This window comes from Stegostoma tigrinum, chromosome 22 (genome assembly GCF_030684315.1).
Source record: "Stegostoma tigrinum isolate sSteTig4 chromosome 22, sSteTig4.hap1, whole genome shotgun sequence".
Taxonomy (NCBI): domain Eukaryota; kingdom Metazoa; phylum Chordata; class Chondrichthyes; order Orectolobiformes; family Stegostomatidae; genus Stegostoma; species Stegostoma tigrinum.
In genome coordinates, this window is record NC_081375.1 from 51,525,981 (window position 1) to 51,550,853 (window position 24,873).

Below are 24,873 nucleotides of genomic sequence, written 5' to 3' on the forward strand. Positions count from 1 at the left end.
ATTACGCTCCAATGAGAAAAGTCCCAGCCTATCCAGCCTTTCTTGATAATGTAAACCTTCCATACCCGGCAAAATCCAGGTAAATCTCTTCTGAACCCTTTCCAGCTTGATAATATCCTTCTATAATTGACCGACCAGACACACATGATGTGCCATGTCCTTGACAAAGCCACTATATTTAACCAGTCAAGTTAGAGGATGGAAAAGCTTTGTGCCCCCAACTGCAGCCAGCTCAGCCGTTCTTCATCAGATCTTCACTAAAATCCTTCACCTGCTCCTAATATTCTTAAACGAAAGCAAAATACTGCCATTGCTGGGGATCTGAAACAAAAACAGAAAGTGCTGGAGAACCTGGTAGCATCTCTGGGGAGAGAAACAGAATTAATGTTTTGAATTCAATATAACCAATGCTTTCATTTGCAAGAGATTCTTCGAAGATGTTTTCTCCCACCACATCTCCAAATGGCGTGTAACACTGCCCAGATCTTTTATGACGAAGAAGCAGAAATTGCCGGGAAAACTCAGTTGGTCTGGCATCATCTGTGAAGACAGATCAGAGTCAACCCTCCAGGCCCCGACCCTTCTTCAGAGCGTTCTTCATTTCTGAAGAAACGTTAATTCTGCTTTCTGTCCACGGATGCAGCCAGACCTGCTGAGTTTTTCCAGAAATTTCTGTTTTTCTTTCTGATTTCCAGCATCCACAGTTCTTTCAGTTCGTTGGTCTGGATATTTTGAGGCAGCGCTAAAGAGGGCCTTTACCAGTTCCATCCTTTCATCTTCCTCTCCCTGAAATCTCACTGCTAATCCAATCACTAGTACAATCCTAAAGGCAGTGGTTATCCCTGCATTCTTCCAGATGGGGAGGTGTAGCCTGCTTGGTGCTTATTGCTGACAGGTAGAGGAGAAACAATCGGTTTGGTGCAATTAAGACACAGTCCTGAAACTGGGATTTTCCAGTGCTCCCCCATTGAGGGAGACATTGAGCTCCCAGTCATGACAAAGACCATGAACCCCATCAGTACTTGACCTCAGCCTTGTTTGTGAGTTTCCGATTGAAATCTTCCTGCCAGGTGGCCAATTCCTGCTGGTCCAGCCCCATACTCTGTCTGATGACCAATAACAGAACAACAGCAACTTGCCTTTAACATCGCGTAAAATCTTATCAAACACACCTTGACACAAAGCCAGATAAGGAGATGTTAGAATATATAGCGAGATAGGTGTTCAGTAGCAACTTATTGGAGGAGGGAGGGTTGTAGACGGAATGCCAGAGTTAGCCAAAGAAATGGGGGAAAGCGGGGATAGTAATGAGGCCAGAATGGAGGAAATGCGGAGTTCTCTGAGGGCTGTAGAACAGGAAGACATTGCAGACATTGGGACTAATGAGGAGAAATTTTAACGGGTGGATGATCATTTCAAATTGGAGGTGTTGGTAGACTGGCAGCTAGTGTAGGTCAGTGAGCATGGGCTACACAAGACTTTGTACACATTAGGCATGTATAGAGTCATACAGCATGGAAACAGGCACTATGGTCCAACCAGGCCATGCCGAACATAATCCCAAATTAAACTAGTCCTACCTGCCTCTCCTGGCCCATACCCCTCCAAACCTTTCCTATTCATGTCTTTTAAATGTTGTGATTGTACCCACGTCCACCACTTTCTCAGGATGTTCATTCCACATGTGAACTACCTTCTGTCTAATGTGCACCTCATGCATCACTAGTCAATTTTGAAGGAGAAGGATTGAAATGAGTGGATCTGAGGAAAGGTATGCTGGCATTGGAGGCAGTGCAGAGAAGTTTCACTTGGCCGATCCTGGGAATGGAGGGAGCATGTTAGGAGGAGAGGCCACTGGAGTTTATTGATTCTTTGGGCATTTGACAGGGTAGATGCAGAAAGATTGTTTCCCCTTATGGGAGAGCCTAGGGCCAAGAAGGCATCTTCTCAGAATGAGGGGGACATCCGTTTACAACAGAGATGGGGAATTTCTTCTCAGAGAATAGTGAATCTGAGGAATTCTTGCCCCCAGCCAGCTGTTGAGCCTAAGTTCTTGAGTAATTTGAGGAGGAGACAGATTTTTTTTAACCAGTGAGGGAATCACATGTTATTGGGATAAGGCAGGAAAGTGGAGCTGACGGTTATCAGATTAACCGTGATCTGATTCAATGGCAGAGCAGACTTAGTGGGCTGAATGGCTTACAGCTGCTCCTACGTCTGATGGTCTCAATGCCACACATTTAAAAAGAAGTTCCCGTTGGTTGGCAATTTTCCATAACAAGCTTCACAGCTCTTGCTTTAAGCTGAAATGTTTTAAAGAGTTCAGTCATTTCAAAAGGAGTTTTCTGGTGTCAGGTTGATAGCAATCAGATGTCTGAGTGAAGAGAAAGGATGTTGGGGACAATGCAGGCTAATTGAGCCCGTGACTTCTCCCACGTGTTGAGTGAGTGAGAAGTTGGATCCTGGGAGGGCTCGCTTGCCATTGGCCAGCTGTTGGAAACCTGTCCATTAGTTTGTCATCACACGGCCAAAATGTGAACAGCAAACCCTGCTCAGAGCCTGCCAAGACGGAGTGAGCTGGGCCGGGGCACCACTGTGTGAAACTGATGGGTGAAGTGGACCTGTCCTTTCAGAGAAGTATTTATCTGGACAGGGCTCCTGCTTTTAGAGAACGGACAGCCCAGCACCTCTCCCTCCACCCTCCAACTCTCTGTTCTGATTAATATCGTTGTTCACGAGAGATTGCTTTTAACACATCGAGTACCTTATTTCATGTTTAAGACGGTGACGATTTTTTAAAGAGACTTCGTTGCACCCAGGATATTCTGCGATTGTGAAGGGCCCTTTTCGAATGTAAGTTTCAAGTATGGCCAGTGCATCCACCCTGCACTGGGGAGAACTTTCTGAGTTCCACGTATCCCTTGTTTCTTCATGTTATTGGGCTGTTGAAATTGAGAGTTGTTGCACTGCGCCTATCTCCTAGCCCAGCCTGGTCTCACCATGGACCTCTGGTCTTGAGGTGATGCCAGAGTGGTCTCCCAACCTTGAGGTGAAGCCCTGTGCAGTCTGGAGTGAAGGCCTGGTGCTGACGTTACAGTCCTTGCATTAGCGTGGCCTGGGTTGGAAGGCCTGTTATTTTGAACTTTTCTCTATTATTCTAAATTATTCTTACAATCAGTAATTCTAGATTTTTCTTAAATTGCATTTTGTTTTCAATGTTTTTCACCCTTTGTATTTAAGAATCTCTGTGCCTATGTAACTTTGGACCTAAGATGGCGCCGTTAAATGGTAACTAGTAAACTTTTCCCTATCCTGATTTGACAATAAAGCTAATTCTAAGATTCTTATTTAAGGATCAGTAAACGTCATGATCTCTTTCATCATTCCTTCCTTTCCCCTGACAATTCAGGTGTATAGAACCAGATGACATAGCCATGTTTCCCTCACTCCCTGAGTTACCTCATCTCTACCCTGATTTGTGGTATTTCTCATGTTGGCATTGTGGAGGAGATAATGTATTGTTTACCTGGACACTGGTAGCAAAAATCATAAATATCCACACTGTTTTAAAATCCCTCCAGTGTGGGAAGAGGCCATTCAGCCCATCAATTTCACTCTGATCCTCTGAAAAGCAGCCCACCCAGCCCACTGCCTACCTTTGCCTGTAGCTCCACATTTCCCATGGCTAACGCACTTAGCCTGCACATCCCTGAACACTATGTGTAATTTCCCATGGCCAATCTACCCTCACCTGCACGTTTTTGGACTATGGAAGGAAGCCGGAGCACCCGGAGGAAACCCACGCAGACACGGGGAGAATGTGCCATCTCCACACAGACAGTCGCCCGAGGGTGGAATCGAACTCAGGCCCCTGGCGCCGTGAGGTAGCAGTGTAACCACTGAGCCACCGTACCGCCCCCACTGTGCCTCTTCCTGTGCAGTGCTTTCTTGTGGCCTAGGAAATATCCTTTCAATGGGCCTCTCAATAATGTAACAGAGCGTAACGTTGATATGCACAGGTACCATTGTTACAGAAGAGTTGGGGCAAATAGAGAAAGAAGATTAAATGCTTTTATCTTTCTCCTCGTCAGTCCATAAGCCGAGATGTTGCTTTTTATTTTTCTGATTTCTTATCCCTTTTCACGTTGGCTGTGCCCTGTTCCCATTTTTAAAATGACCTGGAGCAAACACAATTGAGTTAATGAAGGAGCATCATTTATTCATACATTCAAACTTGGGGGATGTTTGTTGCAACGTGTACATACGCAAAAGCTTACAAGAAAGAAATAAAAATAATGCAAAACTTAAAGGAATGGAAGAGATTACCATTTATGAATAACTCTTTTTTTTAAAAAAAGGTCAATTACGTCAAATTTAATTCATGTGATTTTTGTCTGAGTGCAGGATGGCCCTATCCAGTGCAAACTCCTCAATGCAGCAGTGTGGGATTTCTTGACTGATGGCAGGATTTGGGGGAATAATTCATTTCATAATTGTCAAAAACATAGCAATATGTGGTTAGTGTCCACATTTCCAGCTACACAAGGTTTCTCCTTGAACTGAGTTCCAAAGAGGTTAAGACTTTAACGGTCAGCCTGGAGCCTGGTTATGATGTGAGCAGGCCATGCTTTCATAGCAGATTGGTGGGAACATTAACTAGATCCTTACCAGACTGAAGCAATGGTGTCCAGGACTTACAGTTAACCTCACCACGCCTAGGGTTTGTTCCCCATCGTGTGACCTGTCCATTAAGTTGTCAGTTTCAATTCAATGATTAGTTTCTGTGTCACTTGCCAGGGGTCCTGTACTCACTTCAGGAGATAAATGGGGCTATTAGTGCCTCCCCGGGTCTGATGAGATTAAGATTCTGTCCCCGGTCAGCTCATTGATCATTTGTAAGGGGTGAATGATGATTCCCTTAGAGACTCTTCAAGCACAATGGCTGGGATTCTCCTATTGTTTGACCAGGCATGGGGAAGAGCGTGTTAGATGGCAACGAACACGCCCCCTCCCTATCAACAAGGTCACCCACCCAATCACCAGCCTAAGCAGCAGGTTTCTCACCCTATCAGGTGCCCTGATACTGGCATGTTGGCAAAAGCTGTTGTTTAACCAAAGGCCAGCAGCTTTTGGGTCCTAAGGACCACTGGTTGAGGTGTTCTCTGGAGGTAGTCGAGTGATGACCAGGTGAATTTTATTTGCAGGTTGGGGGTGATGTGGAGAGAGCTTTGTTAGGGGTAGGGCTCTCATAAGAGGCCAGCCACCTTTGCTACCAGGAAAGGGGATGATCAGAAACGTGATGAGGTTAGGCCCTACAGTGGCACTTAAGTGGCCATTGATTGACCTTCTGAGGGACTTTATTGCTGGTGATTCAAGAAAGATCCCAACAGATCTGTCACCCAGCATGTAACTGCAGAGGTGGCAAAGAGTTTCACTTCAGAGAAGGCTCATTCCATTACTTCTCCTAGCCACATCCAGGGATGGTGGGGTTGATTTCTGCCCATTAAGTTTCGGTTGCTTGTCTGCCTTTGTTCTGAGCTCCTACTGGTGAGAGACAGGGATACGTCCTGCTCCTTTATGTTGGTTTGACTGGGTTGCCCACTTCTCAAGCGGCACCAGGAAACAGCCTTTCGCCAGAATGTCAGCTGGCAGTGACTGGTACAGACGGACATTGGGGTGAACCCACGAACACCACGGGGAATGGATGGTGAGCTTTCAGGAGCATCTGACAGGACAGGTGAAGGGTGTAGAAGATTTATGCCAGTCAGGGCATTCATCGCACCATGACAATTGCAACATTTGGAAACATGGTTCCTGTTATTCCAGTAAATGTCTTGAGTGCCCCTTTTAGGATTGGATGCAGTGATTGAGGGAGAGATGATGGCTAAATTATAGCAAGAAATGCCTCTTGCTGTAAGAAAACCTGCAGGATATTCTACACCTGCGAGAGACATTTCTCCCTCTGAACAGTTTCATTTACCTGATCTAAAAATATTGGGAGTAAGTTAAAACAAAATGCTGCATACAGTGTAAGTCTGAAATAAGTGCTGGAGAAACTCAGCAGGCCTGGCAGTTTCAAGTCCAGTATGACCTTCCCTTCGATTCTGAAGAGTCATACAGGACTCGAAATGTTAACTCTGTTTCTGCCTCCACAGGTGCTGCCAGACCTGCTGAGTTTCTCCATCACTTCCATCTTTCATATTGAAAATCGGAATTGGATAATGAGGCTTTCCATTTGGTGTTGGGAGGTGGTGAGCTGCAAGGATGGATGTGATGGCAGAGTAAGGGCTGGAACAAGGCGATTGGTCGTGTGATGAAACCTCCAGGATTTGAGTTAATCACAGTTGGCGACGCTCGTGGAACAGCAGTTGGTCAAGGCAATAATAAAACAGAGAAAAGTGGGTCTGAACTGTATCATTCTGTGCTCTGTGAACTGCCTTTAGTTCTGTCACTGAGGTATGAGGGAGAGATTTAACAGGCTGTTAACAAAAGATAAAAGACCCAATGGTCCCTAGTGTTGATGCACAGGGCAATGAGTAAGGGACTGGAATAACTTGGCTCTTTCACTGTGGGCATATTGGTGAGGTGATCATACAGTACTACCCAGGGTTAGAAATAAAGTCAAAGAAGCAAATCTGGGAATTAACTTGAAATTGAACCATGGGAATGAAACAGATTCACACAAAGGGAAACGCTCAATTTCAGACCCACATCAAATTCCCTTTCACACAAGGAGTGATTTCTTTCTCTTTAATTCGTGGGATGTAGGTAGTACTGGCCAGGGCAGTAATTATGGCCCATCCTGAACCTGCAGAATAAAGCCTGGAGTTTAGATGTGCAGGTGAAACCCATGGAGGGTTTTGCAAAAGAATAACTGCAATTGATGGCGGGGATGGGGGGTGACGGTGCTTTAGAATCCTGCCTTCAGGGTAAACTAAGGTTGGTGAAATGTTGCAAAATTTGTTTGCCCCATTATTTTAGTGGGACTTTATCCTCGTGCTGAATTTGGAATCAATTTAAATCACAAAGAATGGCACTTCATGATTGTTCACTAACATCTCGCCTGGAGGTTCTAAAACCATGGACCTGCTTCAATGGATCACGGACAAAGTGATGTACAAGGGTCTCAGGCCAATCGTTTATGACTTTGTTGTTGAAGTGTGTCTGTTCTGTCTGCAGGTTCTCAGCTTTGCACCATGCTGCCCTCAGTGGGAGCACAGAGCTCATTTCATTGCTGCTGGAAGCCCAGGCCATGGTGGATATCAAGGACAGCAACGGTTTGTAGTGTTTTATATTCTTCTCATGCTCAATCTGTGCTTTTGGGTCTCCCTGTCCCAAACTCCTTGAGCTCCCCTGACTCCACCAATCCATGGCCTGTTGCTCACCCCAATTTCCATTGCTCCATCCAGGGGGGTTATCCCTGCAGCTGCCTCTCTCACTCCCTTCTGAACCCCTTCATCCCTCACCTGTCCTTTAAGATGCACCTGAAAGCCCACCATCCTTTACTGGGCTGTTCATGGATTCATCCCAATGTTTGCCTGCAGCAGCCACTGTCTTTCAAACAGTAAGGCACGCCCTCTTAACCCACTACAACACCATGAGTTAATCTAGTGCCTTCAACACTGCCCTAAATCCCACGGCGCATAGAACAAAATTTGACATCAAACTGCACAACAGTGTATGATCGTGGGTGACCACATGTGACTAATATTATGGTACACGTGTGAAGGGAATTGTACTTTTAAGGACTGAGAACACTTGTAAAGAGAGACTACCAGCAGCAGGGTGAATAGATTAGAAAGTAGACATTTATAATGCTGAATCTGTGCTTAAACCTATTAGCGAGAGGAGTAGATACTTCCTAATCTCAATGTTCAGAGTTGCCATGGTAAGCTCCTGGGGTAGGTGGGACCTGAACCTGGTTCAGAGATTGAGAGATTATCACTGTGCAACAAAAGTCCAGTTTCACACTTTACCCAATGGGCTTGGGATTGGATGTTTCAAACATCCAGATGTTTGTTCAAGGGTTTCCCGAAGCTGACGAGAGAGAGAGAGAGAAGTGAAGAGGCCGTGAGAGTCTAGGGAGGGCATTCAATAACTACAGGGCCTAGCCAACTAGTGACACGGCCACTGATTGACGAGTAAAGGGAAGTGTGAACGCACAGGCCAGAGCTGGAGAAGAGTAGAGATTGCGTGAGGGCTTTAGGAGTAGGCAGATTTTCCAGACATGGAGCAGGGTGAGACCATGAGGTATTTGGAAATGAGAGTAAGCACTTCATAATGGAGGCATTGCTCGACAGGAGTGAATGGGGCTTGTTGTGAAAAGGAATGTGGGGATCACAGTTTCATTTGATAATCCACTTGCAAAGTGCACTGGGATGGCTTACTTCATCAAAAGTGATATATAAATGAAAACCGTTGTTTTTTTATTGTTTGCCTGTAATGTTTTCACTACTGAAGCTGACTGCATCACTTTGTCCCCAGCCACTGGAGATATGGAGTGGTATTTTCTGCTTGTGGGAAGGTGGGAGTCTGCACTTGGGCGTACTTCACTGTTCGATGAGGTCCTGCCTGATGTATGCCTCACCTACATTTAGCTGCCTTTGATAAATCCCTCTGAGACCCTCACCCCAATGATAAATGACTGATCTGGGCCTACGTATCCCAGTAGATGCATCCTTCGGTGAGGGAGTATTCCAGGTTTAAGCCAGTCTTAAAAAAGTGTTCCCTCCTGACTAGCCCAGCTCTAATCTTCAGGCGACTGTTCCTTGTGGTTTTTGTTTTACTGATGGTGCTCCTTTTTTGTTCCTGTTGGACGTTCGGTGCAGGGATGCGGCCTTTACACTACGCAGCGTGGCAGGGAAAGCTGGAACCCGTGCGATTGCTCCTTCGAGCTGGTGCGGTGGTAAACGTAGCCTCGCAGGATGGTCAGATCCCATTGCACCTTGCAGCACAGTATGGACATTACGATGTGGTAAGTCAGAGGTCCCCCCGCCACCAATGTTATCATTGATCTCCTATTTCTCTTCAGGAGGATCATCTCTGTGCCACTACTGGAGGGCGCTAATGGCGACCGTCCCCACTGCAGATGGGACATTGTGTATTTTGAACCTGTTTCTTCACAGTGACCCTTTGACGGTTTGTTGTGGATATTTTAGTCGAGTTGAGTCTGAGAGCAGATGGGTCTTGAACCCAGGCTTCCTGGGTCAGACGTAGAGACATTACCGCAGGGCCCCAGGAGGTCCTGAGGATTAGTTGTACGAGCTGTGCAGCGTGTTTGATGGATGCAGCGTGTTGGTCTTGAACCGAATGGTTTCTGAGGCTGTTTGAAAGCCAGTTGGGACAGTGGGTTTTTCCATGACTAACAGCCATCTTTCTTGCCAGCTCCTGGGTCTCCCGTTCCTCACCATGCTGATCCACACTGGGTTATGGTTCCACTGGCTGATCTGTGTGGCACCTTGTCAAAGGCCTTCTGGATATCCAAATCGATCATGCCTACTGGCTGTCCTTTGTCGAACTTGCTCGTTATCTCCTTAAAGAATTCTGATAGATTTGTCAGGCATGATCTCCCCTTCACAAAGCTATTTTATCACACTCTCCCAAGTTCTCCGCAATCAACATCGTTAAAGCCTTACCAATGACTGAGGGCAGGCTAACCAACCTGTAGCTTCTTGCCTTCTGCCTCCCTCTCTTTCTCAAACTGGGGTGTTACATTAGCCATTTTCCAGCCTCGGGGATGCTTCCTGACTCCAGTTTCATAGAGTCATAGATTCCTACAGCACAGAGGTAGGCCCTTCAGCCCAAACTGGTCCTTGTCGACCAAAATGTCCATCCACACTCACCCCATTTCCCTGCACCTGGTCCATATCCTTCTAAACCTTCCCTATCTATGTATCTGTCCAAATGCCTTTTAAATGTTGTTAATGCACCATCTCAACCACTTCCGCAGGCAGCTCATTCCATGTGCGAAACAGCCTCTGTGTAAAAAAAAGACCCTCAGTTTCCCATGTATTTTTTCCCCTTTTAACGTTAATTTCTTGCCCTCTCGTCCTCGATTCCCCAACCCTGGGAAAAAGACTGAGTGCATTCACCCTACCCATGCCTCTCATGATCTTGAACACTTCTATAAGATCTCCCATCAGTCTCCTACACTCTAAAGATAAACCCCCAGCTTGTCCACCCTCTTCCTATAACTCAGTCCCTTGAGTCCTGGCAACATCCTTGTAAATTTCTTTTGTAGTCCTTCCAGTTTGGTAATATCCTTCCTCTTGCAAGGTGACCAAAACTGAACACAATACTCCAAGTGTGGCCAAAAGTGATTCCTGAAACATCACCAACAGTGTCCCCACAATTTCTTCAGCTATCTCCTTCAGAACTCTGGGGTGTTCTCCATCTGCACCCAGTGATTTATCCACCTTCAGACTTAGCAGCTTCCCCAGCACCTTCAGCTTTGCGATAACCACACCCATCTTTCGGCCATGTATTTGCTTCTTTAATCTTGTTGATCCTGTGCTAGTTTGCACGTGGCTCAGGTAGTAATCTGGGGATTGTTATCCTTTGGTTCTGCTTTTTTAATTTAGCCCTGAGTTGTTCATATTCCCTCAGCAGATCCTCTTCCTGTGTCTACCTATATTGTTTTTCCCTACTTGCACCATGTCTGGATCTTTCTCATCCCACTCTGAGTTCCTCTGAAGCTCCGATGAGAGATCCTGAATCCAGGCATGAGACAGGCAACATAGCTTTCGGGACTCTCAATCCGTAGAATCCCTACAGTGTGGAAACGGGCCATTCAGCCCACTGACTGTCCAAAGACCATCCCACCCAGACCCACACCCCTTGCCCTATCTCTGTATTTGACATGGCCAATCCACCTAACCTGCACATCCCTGATCACTATGAGGCAATTTAGCACGGCCAATGTACCCTAACTTGCACATCTTTGGACTGTGGGAGGAAACCGGAGCACCGGGAGGAAACCCACGCGGACACGGGCAGAATATGCAAACTCCACACAGTCGCCAGGGACTGAAATCGAACATGGGTCCCTGGTGCTGTGAGGCAGCAGTGCTAATTGCTGAGCCACCGTGCTGCCCAGTGCTGGCTAAAGAGAACAGTTTGTATTCCCCAGACTATGCTATCCCTGATTATAACTATATTTCACTTTTCTGTCCAGCATGGTGCTATCGTCAATTTGCTCATCCTCCCCACAACGCCCACTCTCATCCACACAAGGGGCAAGAATCGCAAACCTGTTAGACACACTCAAGGGCTGAGCCTCCTTGAAAACTACCTCCTGGATCCCTCTACCTACCTCACTGGTAGTCACACCCTCCTGTCCCTGACCACTGACCGAATTTGAGACTGCTAATCTAAGGGGTGCGACTGCCTCCTAAAACCCAGCATCCAGGCAGCTCGTACCCCCGCTCCCTGAGGTATCAAAGTGTTTGAAGCTCAGGCTCCAGCTCATCAACTTTGAGCTTTTTCAAGCAACTAAACCCCATGATGGGGTCTAGCAGCTCCTACATCTCGCAGATGCAACCCATTACCTGGCCCTGCAACTGTATTTACTTAGTTCGTAATTTGTTTTAAAAATTTCCTACTGGTCTTTTAGTTTTGTAATCTGTAAATATTTCTCATATATACCTTCAATCTGAAAGTAACCTGTGATAGATGGTCAAATCAGCAACTATTAGCAACCAATGAACTTACAATTCTCTTGTGATGTTTTTGTTTTGTGTTGGGCCCCGATTCTGAGTTTCAATTTATCCTGTTTACATAAACTTTACAAACCACAAACCAAACAGAAAACAAACTCTTCCCCCACTGCTCCGAGTCCCCGCAGTGAATCCAAACTCCCAGAATATGCACTCGAGCTGTATCTCACCCTGGATATGTTCTATCCTTCCTGATTGTGTGAAGATCACTCACTTTCACTGATTAACCTCTCCCTTCCGGGGGTCACTTGATTTAAAAAAAAGAGATACCCTGAAGAGTAGTTCACCCAGGGCTGACCTCATTGGGTGGTACAGCTGAACCCCACAGCCATCAGAGCAACTAGTCTTCACTTTCCTTTCAGTGACAGTGGAAGAGAAATTGAATGTGTAACTCGCACAATAGAGGTTCCAGGCCAGTCATTGCAAAGAGCTGATAATTTCTTGGGATTTTATTGTTCACTTCTAGAAGGCAACTCATCCTGTGAATAGCAGCTTGTATCAGATTGGCTGCATTTGTTGTGATGGAGCAGTAATACCAAGGTATCATAGATTGTGCATTCTCCATTACTGGTACAGTACAGGCCTTTAGTCTGGTTATAGCTGGAGGGCTGTTAGTTTTATGTTGGTGGCAAGGTTGATGGCGAGCCTGTTGCTATGTCAACAGTCAGGGGGACAAAGATGGAGGGCTACCTTCCTATCCCTGGACCAGGTGAGGCCCTGAGGACCTTTAGTCTGTCACTGCTGGTAGTGTACCCCTAAGAGGAGGGCTGTTCATGGGCTCCTGAGGGCAAGATGGAGCTCTTTGCTCAGACCCCGTTCCTCACCAACAGGCCTACAGTCACACCGTGCTGAAAGAGACTCTGCACTGACCGTCCACAGCGACTCTCGCCCTACCCTGACTCCCAGCAACCCTCTCTGGGTCACCAAGCTGCCGTCCCAGAAGTGACCGTGACTCCCAGAGGCAGTAGTGGGACTGAAGAGCTGGGGGAGTCTTCTGGATGTGATCTTTGTCTTCCTCAGCACAGGACCCCAATTGGGGCCAGTCACTGCCTCAATGACATTGTATCCCATCAGGGATCCCAGGAATAGGCAAAAACAGAGTTGTCATTGCCTTTCTGACTGGTGGGCAGGCCCACGACAGACGGCATTAATTCAGCGCACTGTCTCTTTAAATGTCAAGCCCTGTTGCAGCCCGGGGCTGATTGCGGGGAGAGATTTGTGGGGTGGTGAGAGTTGTTGAGGAATTGTAAAGGTCGTTTTCTTAAAGAGCATATTATTATCAGAATCTCTCAGACGTGTCAGCGAGCCAAGACTTGTTTGTTTTGAAGAAAAGTGTGTGTGTTTAAAAGGTAATTGTCGGCTTTCATCTGAAACATGAAAACAAGCCTTTCCTTAGCCCAGGGTGAAGGATGGAAGACTGATGTGGATTACACAACAGGAGAGGGTGCAGCATCAGTCACTGGGCTGGGACGGGGGCGCGCAGGAACAGGGTCTGAGCTGGGGCAGTATGGCAAAGGAGGGAATCAAGGAGGAAATATACAGGGAATGGCAGATTCATATCAGCAACAGTGACACTGCCAGTGTACAGACTGTGGGACAGGGAACACAGTTGGTGAACAGACTGTGGGATGGGAAATACAGTCGGCTTACAGACTGCGGGACAGTGAACACAGTCGATGTGCGGTCTGCAGGACAGGGAACACGGTCGGCGTATGGACTGAGGGACTGGGAACACAGTCGGCATGTGGGCTGCGAGACGGGGAACACAGTCGGCGTGTGGGCTGCGGGACAGGGAACACAGTCGGCGTGTGGGCTGCGGGACAGGGAACACAGTCGATGTGTGGGCTGCGGGAAAGGGAACACAGTCGGCGTGTGGGCTGCGGGACAGGGAACACAGTCAGCGTGTGGGCTGCGGGACGGGAACACAGTCGATGTGTGGGCTGCGGGACAGGGAACACAGTCGGCGTGTGGGCTGCGGGACAGGGAACACAGTCGGCGTGTGGGCTGAGGGACAGGGAACACAGTCGGCGTGTGGGCTGAGGGACAGGGAACACAGTCGGCGTGTGGGCTGCGGGACGGGAACACAGTCGGCGTGTGGGCTGCGGGACAGGGAACACAGTCGGCGTGTGGGCTGCGGGACAGGGAATACAGTCGATGTGTGGGCTGCGGGACAGGGAACACAGTCGGCGTGCGGGCTGCGGGACAGGGAACACAGTCGGCGTGTGGGCTGCGGGACAGGGAACACAGTCGATGTGTGGGCTGCGGGACAGGGAACACAGTCGATGTGCGGGCTGCGGGACAGGGAACACAGTCGGCGTGTGGGCTGCGGGACGGGAACACAGTCGGCGTGTGGGCTGCGGGACGGGAATACAGTCGGCGTGTGGGCTGAGGGACGGGGAACACAGTCAGCGTGTGGGGTGTGGGACAGGGAACACAGTCGGCGTGTGGGCTGCAGGACGGGAATACAGTCGGCGTGTGGGCTGCGGGACAGGGAACACAGTCGGCGTGTGGGCTGCGGGACGGGAACACAGTCGGCGTGTGGGCTGCGGGACAGGAACACAGTCGGCGTGTGGGCTGCGGGACGGGAATACAGTCGGCGTGTGGGCTGCGGGACAGGGAACACAGTCGATGTGCGGGCTGAGGGACAGGGAACACAGTCGGCGTGTGGGCTGAGGGACAGGGAACACAGTCGGCGTTTGGGCTGCGGGACAGGGAACACAGTCGATGTGCGGGCTGAGGGACAGGGAACACAGTCGATGTGCAGGCTGAGGGACAGGGAACACAGTCGGCGTGTGGGCTGCGGGACAGGGAACACAGTCGGCGTTTGGGCTGCGGGACGGGAACACAGTCGGCGTGTGGGCTGCGGGACAGGGAACACAGTCGGCGTGTGGGCTGCGGGACAGGGAACACAGTCGGCGTGTGGGCTGCGGGACGGGAACACAGTCGGCGTGTGGGCTGCGGGACAGGGAATACAGTCGATGTGTGGGCTGCGGGACAGGGAACACAGTCGGCGTGCGGGCTGCGGGACAGGGAACACAGTCGGCGTGTGGGCTGCGGGACAGGGAACACAGTCGATGTGTGGGCTGCGGGACAGGGAACACAGTCGATGTGCGGGCTGCGGGACAGGGAACACAGTCGGCGTGTGGGCTGCGGGACGGGAACACAGTCGGCGTGTGGGCTGCGGGACGGGAATACAGTCGGCGTGTGGGCTGAGGGACGGGGAACACAGTCAGCGTGTGGGGTGTGGGACAGGGAACACAGTCGGCGTGTGGGCTGCAGGACGGGAATACAGTCGGCGTGTGGGCTGCGGGACAGGGAACACAGTCGGCGTGTGGGCTGCGGGACGGGAACACAGTCGGCGTGTGGGCTGCGGGACAGGAACACAGTCGGCGTGTGGGCTGCGGGACGGGAATACAGTCGGCGTGTGGGCTGCGGGACAGGGAACACAGTCGATGTGCGGGCTGAGGGACAGGGAACACAGTCGGCGTGTGGGCTGAGGGACAGGGAACACAGTCGGCGTTTGGGCTGCGGGACAGGGAACACAGTCGATGTGCGGGCTGAGGGACAGGGAACACAGTCGATGTGCAGGCTGAGGGACAGGGAACACAGTCGGCGTGTGGGCTGCGGGACAGGGAACACAGTCGGCGTTTGGGCTGCGGGACGGGAACACAGTCGGCGTGTGGGCTGCGGGACAGGGAACACAGTCGGCGTGTGGGCTGCGGGACAGGGAACACAGTCGGCGTGTGGGCTGCGGGACGGGAACACAGTCGGCGTGTGGGCTGAGGGACGGGGAACACAGTCGGCGTGTGGGCTGCGGGACGGGGAACACGGTCGGCGTGTGGGCTGCGGGACGGGGAACACGGTCGGCGTGTGGGCTGCGGGACAGGGAACACGGTCGGCGTGTGGGCTGCGGGACAGGGAACACGGTCGGCGTGTGGGCTGCGGGACAGGGAACACAGTCGGCGTGTGGGCTGCGGGACAGGGAACACAGTCGGCGTGCGGGCTGCGGGACAGGGAACACTGTCGGCGTGCGGGCTGAGGGACGGGGAACACAGTCGGCGTGTGGGCTGCGGGACGGGGAACACGGTCGGCGTGTGGGCTGCGGGACGGGGAACACGGTCGGCGTGTGGGCTGCGGGACAGGGAACACGGTCGGCGTGTGGGCTGCGGGACAGGGAACACGGTCGGCGTGTGGGCTGCGGGACAGGGAACACGGTCGGCGTGTGGGCTGCGGGATAGGGAACACGGTCGGCGTGTGGGCTGCGGGACAGGGAACACGGTCGGCGTGTGGGCTGCGGGACAGGGAACACTGTCGGCGTGTGGGCTGCGGGACAGGGAACACAGTCGGCGTGTGGGCTGCGGGAAGGGGAACACAGTCGGCGTGTGGGCTGCGGGACAGGGAACACAGTCGATGTGTGGACTGCGGGACAGGGAACACAGTCGGCGTGTGGGCTGCGGGACAGGGAACACAGTCGACGTGCGGGCTGCGGGACAGGGAACACAGTCGGCGTGCGGGCTGCGGGACAGGGAACACAGTCGGCGTTTGGGCTGCGGGACGGGAACACAGTCGGCGTGTGGGCTGCGGGACAGGGAACACAGTCGGCGTGTGGGCTGCGGGACAGGGAACACAGTCGGCGTGTGGGCTGCGGGACGGGAACACAGTCGGCGTGTGGGCTGCGGGACTGGGAACACAGTCGGCGTGTGGGCTGCGGGACGGGAACACAGTCGGCGTGTGGGCTGCGGGACAGGGAACACGGTCGGCGTGCGGGCTGCGGGACGGGAACACTGTCGGCGTGCGGGCTGAGGGACAGGGAACACAGTCGATGTGCGGGCTGCGGGACGGGAACACAGTCGGCGTGTGGGCTGCGGGACAGGGAACACAGTCGATGTGTGGGCTGAGGGACAGGGAACACAGTCGATGTGTGGACTGTGGGACAGGGAACACAGACGATGTGTGGACTGTGGGACAGGGAACACAGTCGGCGTGCGGGCTGCGGGACAGGGAACACAGTCGGCGTGTGGGCTGCGGGACAGGGAACACAGTCGATGTGTGGGCTGCGGGACAGGGAACACAGTCGATGTGCGGGCTGCGGGACAGGGAACACAGTCGGCGTGTGGGCTGCGGGACAGGGAACACAGTCGATGTATGGACTGTGGGACAGGGAACACAGACGATGTGTGGACTGTGGGACAGGGAACACAGTCGGCGTGCGGGCTGCGGGACAGGGAACACAGTCGGCGTGTGGGCTGCGGGACAGGGAACACAGTCGATGTGTGGGCTGCGGGACAGGGAACACAGTCGATGTGTGGGCTGCGGGACAGGGAACACAGTCGGCGTGTGGGCTGCGGGACAGGGAACACAGTCGATGTGTGGGCTGCGGGACAGGGAACACAGTCGATGTGCGGGCTGCGGGACAGGGAACACAGTCGGCGTGTGGGCTGCGGGACGGGAACACAGTCGGCGTGTGGGCTGCGGGACGGGAATACAGTCGGCGTGTGGGCTGAGGGACGGGGAACACAGTCAGCGTGTGGGGTGTGGGACAGGGAACACAGTCGGCGTGTGGGCTGCGGGACGGGAATACAGTCGGCGTGTGGGCTGCGGGACAGGGAACACAGTCGGCGTGCGGGCTGCGGGACAGGGAACACAGTCGGCGTGTGGGCTGCGGGACAGGGAATACAGTCGATGTGTGGGCTGCGGGACAGGGAACACAGTCGGCGTGCGGGCTGCGGGACAGGGAACACAGTCGGCGTGTGGGCTGCGGGACAGGGAACACAGTCGATGTGTGGGCTGCGGGACAGGGAACACAGTCGATGTGCGGGCTGCGGGACAGGGAACACAGTCGGCGTGTGGGCTGCGGGACGGGAACACAGTCGGCGTGTGGGCTGCGGGACGGGAATACAGTCGGCGTGTGGGCTGAGGGACGGGGAACACAGTCAGCGTGTGGGGTGTGGGACAGGGAACACAGTCGGCGTGTGGGCTGCGGGACGGAAATACAGTCGGCGTGTGGGCTGCGGGACAGGGAACACAGTCGGCGTGTGGGCTGCGGGACGGGAACACAGTCGGCGTGTGGGCTGCGGGACAGGAACACAGTCGGCGTGTGGGCTGCGGGACGGGAATACAGTCGGCGTGTGGGCTGCGGGACAGGGAACACAGTCGATGTGCGGGCTGAGGGACAGGGAACACAGTCGGCGTGTGGGCTGAGGGACAGGGAACACAGTCGGCGTTTGGGCTGCGGGACAGGGAACACAGTCGATGTGCGGGCTGAGGGACAGGGAACACAGTCGATGTGCAGGCTGAGGGACAGGGAACACAGTCGGCGTGTGGGCTGCGGGACAGGGAACACAGTCGGCGTTTGGGCTGCGGGACGGGAACACAGTCGGCGTGTGGGCTGCGGGACAGGGAACACAGTCGGCGTGTGGGCTGCGGGACAGGGAACACAGTCGGCGTGTGGGCTGCGGGACGGGAACACAGTCGATGTGTGGGCTGCGGGACGGGAACACAGTCGATGTGTGGGCTGCGGGACAGGGAACACAGTCGGCGTGTGGGCTGCGGGACAGGGAACACAGTCGGCGTGTGGGCTGCGGGACAGGGAACACAGTCGGCGTGTGGGCTGAGGGACAGGGAACACAGTCGGCGTGTGGGCTGAGGGACAGGGAACACAGTCGGCGTGTGGGCTGCGGGACGGGAACACAGTCGGCGTGTGGGCTGCGGGACAGGGAACACAGTCGGCGTGTGGGCTGCGGGACGGGAACACAGTCGATGTGTGGGCTGCGGGACAGGGAACACAGTCGGCGTGTGGGCTGCGGGACAGGGAACACAGTCGGCGTGTGGGCTGCGGGACGGGAACACAGTCGATGTGTGGGCTGCGGGACAGGGAACACAGTCGGCGTGTGGGCTGCGGGACAGGGAACACAGTCGGCGTGTGGACTGCGGGACTGGGAACACGGTCGGCGTGCGGGCTGCGGGACGGGAACACTGTCGGCGTGCGGGCTGAGGGACGGGGAACACAGTCGGCGTGTGGGCTGCGGGACGGGGAACACGGTCGGCGTGTGGGCTGCGGGACGGGGAACACGGTCGGCGTGTGGGCTGCGGGACAGGGAACACGGTCGGCGTGTGGGCTGCGGGACAGGGAACACGGTCGGCGTGTGGGCTGCGGGACAGGGAACACGGTCGGCGTGTGGGCTGCGGGACGGGGAACACTGTCGGCGTGTGGGCTGCGGGACGGGGAACACAGTCGGCGTGTGGGCTGCGGGACAGGGAACACAGTCGATGTGTGGACTGCGGGACAGGGAACACAGTCGGCGTGTGGGCTGCGGGACAGGGAACACAGTCGACGTGCGGGCTGCGGGACAGGGAACACAGTCGGCGTGCGGGCTGCGGGACAGGGAACACAGTCGGCGTTTGGGCTGCGGGACGGGAACACAGTCGGCGTGTGGGCTGCGGGACAGGGAACACAGTCGGCGTGTGGGCTGCGGGACAGGGAACACAGTCGGCGTGTGGGCTGCGGGACGGGAACACAGTCGGCGTGTGGGCTGCGGGACTGGGAACACAGTCGGCGTGTGGGCTGCGGGACGGGAACACAGTCGGCGTGTGGGCTGCGGGACAGGGAACACAGTCGGCGTGTGGGCTGCGGGACAGGGAACACAGTCGGCGTGTGGACTGTGGGACTGGGAACACGGTCGGCGTGCGGGCTGCGGGACGGGAACACTGTCGGCGTGCGGGCTGTGGGACTGGGAACACGGTCGGCGTGCGGGCTGCGGGACGGGAACACTGTCGGCGTGCGGGCTGTGGGATGGGAACACAGTCGGCGTGTGGGCGGCCGGACGGGAACACAGTCGGCGTGTGGGCTGTGGGACGGGGAACACAGTCGGCGTGTGGGCTGAGGGACGGGGAACACAGTCGGCGTGTGGGCTGCGGGACAGGGAACACAGTCGGCGTGTGGGCTGCGGGATGGGAACACAGTCGGCGTGTGGGCTGCGGGACAGGGAACACAGTCGGCGTGTGGGCTGCGGGACGGGAACACAGTCGGCGTGTGGGCTGCGGGACAGGGAACACAGTCGATGTGCGGGCTGCGGGACAGGGAACACAGTCGGCGTGTGGGCTGCGGGACAGGGAACACAGTTGATGTGCGGGCTGCGGGACAGGGAACACAGTCGATGTGCGGGCTGCGGGACGGGGAACACAGTCGGCGTGTGGGCTGCGGGACGGGGAACACGGTCGGCGTGTGGGCTGCGGGACGGGGAACACGGTCGGCGTGTGGGCTGCGGGACGGGGAACACGGTCGGCGTGTGGGCTGCGGGACAGGGAACACGGTCGGCGTGTGGGCTGCGGGACAGGGAACACGGTCGGCGTGTGGGCTGCGGGACAGGGAACACGGTCGGCGTGTGGGCTGCGGGACAGGGAACACTGTCGGCGTGTGGGCTGCGGGACAGGGAACACAGTCGGCGTGTGGGCTGCGGGACGGGAACACAGTCGGCGTGTGGGCTGCGGGACGGGAACACAGTCGATGTGTGGGCTGCGGGACGGGAACACAGTCGATGTGTGGGCTGCGGGACAGGGAACACAGTCGGCGTGTGGGCTGCGGGACAGGGAACACAGTCGGCGTGTGGGCTGCGGGACAGGGAACACAGTCGGCGTGTGGGCTGAGGGACAGGGAACACAGTCGGCGTGTGGGCTGAGGGACAGGGAACACAGTCGGCGTGTGGGCTACGGGACGGGAACACAGTCGGCGTGTGGGCTGCGGGACAGGGAACACAGTCGGCGTGTGGGCTGCGGGACGGGAACACAGTCGATGTGTGGGCTGCGGGACAGGGAACACGGTCGGCGTGTGGGCTGCGGGACAGGGAACACGGTCGGCGTGTGGGCTGCGGGACAGGGAACACGGTCGGCGTGTGGACTGTGGGACTGGGAACACGGTCGGCGTGCGGGCTGCGGGACGGGAACACTGTCGGCGTGCGGGCTGTGGGACGGGAACACAGTCGGCGTGTGGGCTGTGGGACGGGGAACACAGTCGGCGTGTGGGCTGAGGGACGGGGAACACAGTCGGCGTGTGGGCTGTGGGACGGGGAACACAGTCGGCGTGTGGGCTGCGGGACGGGGAACACAGTCGGCGTGTGGGCTGCGGGACGGGGAACACAGTCGGCGTGTGGGCTGCGGGACAGGGAACACAGTCGGCGTGTGGGCTGCGGGACGGGAACACAGTCGGCGTGTGGGCTGCGGGACAGGGAACACAGTCGATGTGCGGGCTGCGGGACAGGGAACACAGTCGGCGTGTGGGCTGCGGGACAGGGAACACAGTTGATGTGCGGGCTGCGGGACAGGGAACACAGTCGATGTGCGGGCTGCGGGACGGGGAACACAGTCGGCGTGTGGGCTGCGGGACAGGGAACACAGTCGATGTGTGGACTGCGGGACAGGGAACACAGTCGATGTGTGGACTGTGGGACAGGGAACACAGTCGATGTGTGGACTGTGGGACAGGGAACACAGTCGATGTGTGGACTGTGGGACAGGGAACACAGTCGGCGTGCGGGCTGCGGGACAGAGAACACAGTCGGCGTGTGGGCTGCGGGGCAGGGAACACAGTCGGCGTGTGGGCTGAGGGACAGGGAACACAGTCGATGTGTGGACTGTGGGACAGGGAACACAGACGATGTGTGGACTGTGGGACAGGGAACACAGTCGGCGTGCGGGCTGCGGGACAGGGAACACAGTCGGCGTGTGGGCTGCGGGACAGGGAACACAGTCGACGTGTGGGCTGCGGGACAGGGAACACAGTCGATGTGCGTGCTGCGGGACAGGGAACACAGTCGATGTGCGGGCTGCGGGACAGGGAACACAGTCGGCGTGTGGGCTGCGGGACGGGAACACAGTCGGCGTGTGGGCTGCGGGACGGGAACACAGTCGGCGTGGGGGCTGCGGGACGGGAATACAGTCGGCGTGTGGGCTGAGGGACGGGGAACACAGTCAGCGTGTGGGCTGTGGGACAGGGAACACAGTCGGCGTGTGGGCTGCGGGACGAGAATACAGTCGGCGTGTGGGCTGCGGAACAGGGAACACAGTCGGCGTGTGGGCTGCGGGACGGGAACACAGTCGGCGTGTGGGCTGCGGGACGGGAACACAGTCAGCGTGTGGGCTGCGGGACGGGAATACAGTCGGCGTGTGGGCTGCGGGACAGGGAACACAGTCGGCGTGCGGGCTGCGGGACGGGAACACAGTCGGCGTGTGGGCTGTGGGACGGGGAACACAGTCGGTGTGCGGGCTGCGGGACGGGAACACAGTCAGCGTGTGGACTGTGGGACGGGGAACACGGTCGGCGTGCGGGCTGCGGGACGGGGAACACGGTCGATGTGTGGGCTGCGGGACAGGGAACACGGTCGATGTGTGGGCTGCGGGACAGGGAACACAGTCGATGTGCGGGCTTCGGGACAGGGAACACAGTCGATGTGTGGGCTGAGGGACGGGGAACACAGTCGGCGTGTGGGCTGCGGGACAGGGAACACAGTCGGCGTGTGGGCTGCGGGACGGGGAACACAGTCGGCGTGTGGGCTGCGGGACAGGGAACACAGTCGGCGTGTGGGCTGCGGGATGGGAACACAGTCGGCATGTGGGCTGCGGGACAGGGAACACAGTCGGCGTGTGGGCTGCGGGATAGGGAACACAGTCGGCGTGTGGGCTGCGGGACGGGAACACAGTCGGCGTGTGGGCTGCGGGACAGGGAACACAGTCGGCGTGTGGGCTGCGGGACAGGGAACACAGTCGATGTGCGGGCTGCGGGACAGGGAACACAGTCGGCGTGTGGGCTGCGGGACAGGGAACACAGTCGATGTGCGGGCTGCGGGACAGGGAACACAGTCGATGTGCGGGCTGCGGGACAGGGAACACAGTCGATGTGTGGACTGTGGGACAGGGAACACAGTCGGCGTGCGGGCTGCGGGACAGGGAACACAGTCGGCGTGTGGGCTGCGGGACAGGGAACACAGTCGATGTGTGGGCTGCGGGACAGGGAACACAGTCGATGTGCGTGCTGCGGGACAGGGAACACAGTCGATGTGCGGGCTGCGGGACAGGGAACACAGTCGGTGTGTGGGCTGCGGGACGGGAACACAGTCGGCGTGTGGGCTGCGGGACGGGAACACAGTCGGCGTGTGGGCTGCGGGACGGGAATACAGTCGGCGTGTGGGCTGAGTGACGGGGAACACAGTCAGCGTGTGGGCTGTGGGACAGGGAACACAGTCGGCGTGTGGGCTGCGGGACGAGAATACAGTCGGCGTGTGGGCTGCGGGACAGGGAACACAGTCGGCGTGTGGGCTGCGGGACGGGAACACAGTCGGCGTTTGGGCTGCGGGACGGGAACACAGTCGGCGTGTGGGCTGCGGGACGGGAATACAGTCGGCGTGTGGGCTGCGGGATAGGGAACACAGTCGGCGTGCGGGCTGCGGGACGGGAACACAGTCGGCGTGTGGGCTGTGGGACGGGGAACACAGTCGGCGTGCGGGCTGCGGGACGGGAACACAGTCAGCGTGTGGACTGTGGGACGGGGAACACGGTCGGCGTGCGGGCTGCGGGACGGGAACGCAGTCGGCGTGTGGGCTGCGGGACGGGAACACAGTCGGCGTGTGGGCTGTGGGACGGGGAACACAGTCGATGTGCGGGCTGAGGGACGGGGAACACAGTCGGCGTGTGGGCTGCGGGACGGGGAACACAGTCGGCGTGCGGGCTGCGGGACGGGGAACACAGTCGGCGTGTGGGCTGCGGGACGGGAACACAGTCGGCGTGTGGGCTGCGGGACAGGGAACACAGTCGATGTGCGGGCTGAGGGACGGGGAACACAGTCGGCGTGTGGGCTGCGGGACGGGGAACACAGTCGGCGTGCGGGCTGCGGGACGGGAACGCAGTCGGCGTGTGGGCTGCGGGACGGGAACACAGTCGGCGTGTGGGCTGTGGGACGGGGAACACAGTCGGCGTGTGGGCTGCGGGACAGGGAACACAGTCGGCGTGTGGGCTGCGGGACGGGAACACAGTCGGCGTGTGGGCTGCGGGACAGGGAACACAGTCGGCGTGCGGGCTGCGGGATGGGGAACACAGTCGGCGTGTGGGCTGCGGGATGGGAACACAGTCGGCGTGTGGGCTGCGGGACAGGGAACACAGTCGGCGTGTGGGCTGCGGGACGGGAACACAGTCGGCGTGCGGGCTGCGGGATGGGGAACACAGTCGGCGTGCGGGCTGCGGGACGGGAACACAGTCGGCGTGTGGGCTGTGTGTCCCCTCCTTAAAGACTGCACTGTTGTGAGCTGGGTCTCACCTAATGCGGTGGAAAGTTGTGGTTCTCCCTGAACCTCGTCCCGCTTTAAACCCACCACCTTGACTGAGCCTTTGGGTCATGTGCCCTGATGAGAACCACAGGGCCACAGCTTGGTTGAAGTGGCCACCCTGGGGGAGTGTGAGCTGGCGAAAGGGAGGATATAAATGACAGTAATTGTTATTGGCTGCAGGCAGTTGGTGGGAAAGAGAGACTGGGCGGATAATACTTTGGCCAGAAGGGGTAGATAAAGTGGTATTTGGGAAAATAGGTGGACTCGATCTCCTCAAATCCCACTCACAGACCCCTCAGGTAGTGCAGAAAGAGGCCATTCAGCCCATCATCCCAACACTGGCTCTCTTACTTCATGCTGATCTCCTCCCTTTTTCCCTCCCCTTTTCCTCCCTTTGTCCCTGCTTGCTAGTTGTGGAGGTATTGTTTTACATACCTCTCTAAATCCCAGGTGCACTTCAGACTTTCTGGGCCGGGGGGGAAGGGTTAAACCATGGATTTGCCTGGCAGTGTTGTGGAGTGGATCAGATTGTGTCACAGCAGCGCTGGAGTTTGACGGTGTGGGCTCAGCACAGTGCTGGTAACATTCACTACCCTTCACTGCTCACCTCCAGACCCCCTCAGATCCGAGGAAACCAAACCTGCCAGCTCGCTTGGCAGCATATTCCGAATCCTCCTGCCTCGGTCTTTTGTACCCTGAGGACCACACCAAATAACGAAAAGCACCAGTTCTCTGTCATGGGACTACAGAGACGTGGGCCACAGAGTGAGAATCACCAACTCCCTCTCATATTCCCACTTATGCCTCCTACTGGCTGCCTGAGGAACTGCATGAGCAGATCAATC

General features: G+C 55.8%; 1 protein-coding gene across 5 annotated transcripts in view; it reads left to right on the top strand.

The window, feature by feature from the left end:
* The window catches only part of LOC125463608 (caskin-2-like), a 281,692-nt gene that overhangs the window by 181,613 nt on the left and 75,206 nt on the right, over window positions 1-24,873 (top strand). For all 5 annotated transcript variants that reach the window (XR_007249868.2, XM_048555091.2, XM_048555092.2 and 2 more), the window contains 2 exons: window positions 7,180-7,277; window positions 8,829-8,974. Coding sequence is in view for 4 of the 5 variants with exons in the window: in XM_048555091.2 (XP_048411048.1) it covers window positions 7,180-7,277; window positions 8,829-8,974 (244 nt within the window). In the remaining variant the exon portion in view is untranslated. The remainder of the gene's footprint in view (window positions 1-7,179; window positions 7,278-8,828; window positions 8,975-24,873) is intronic.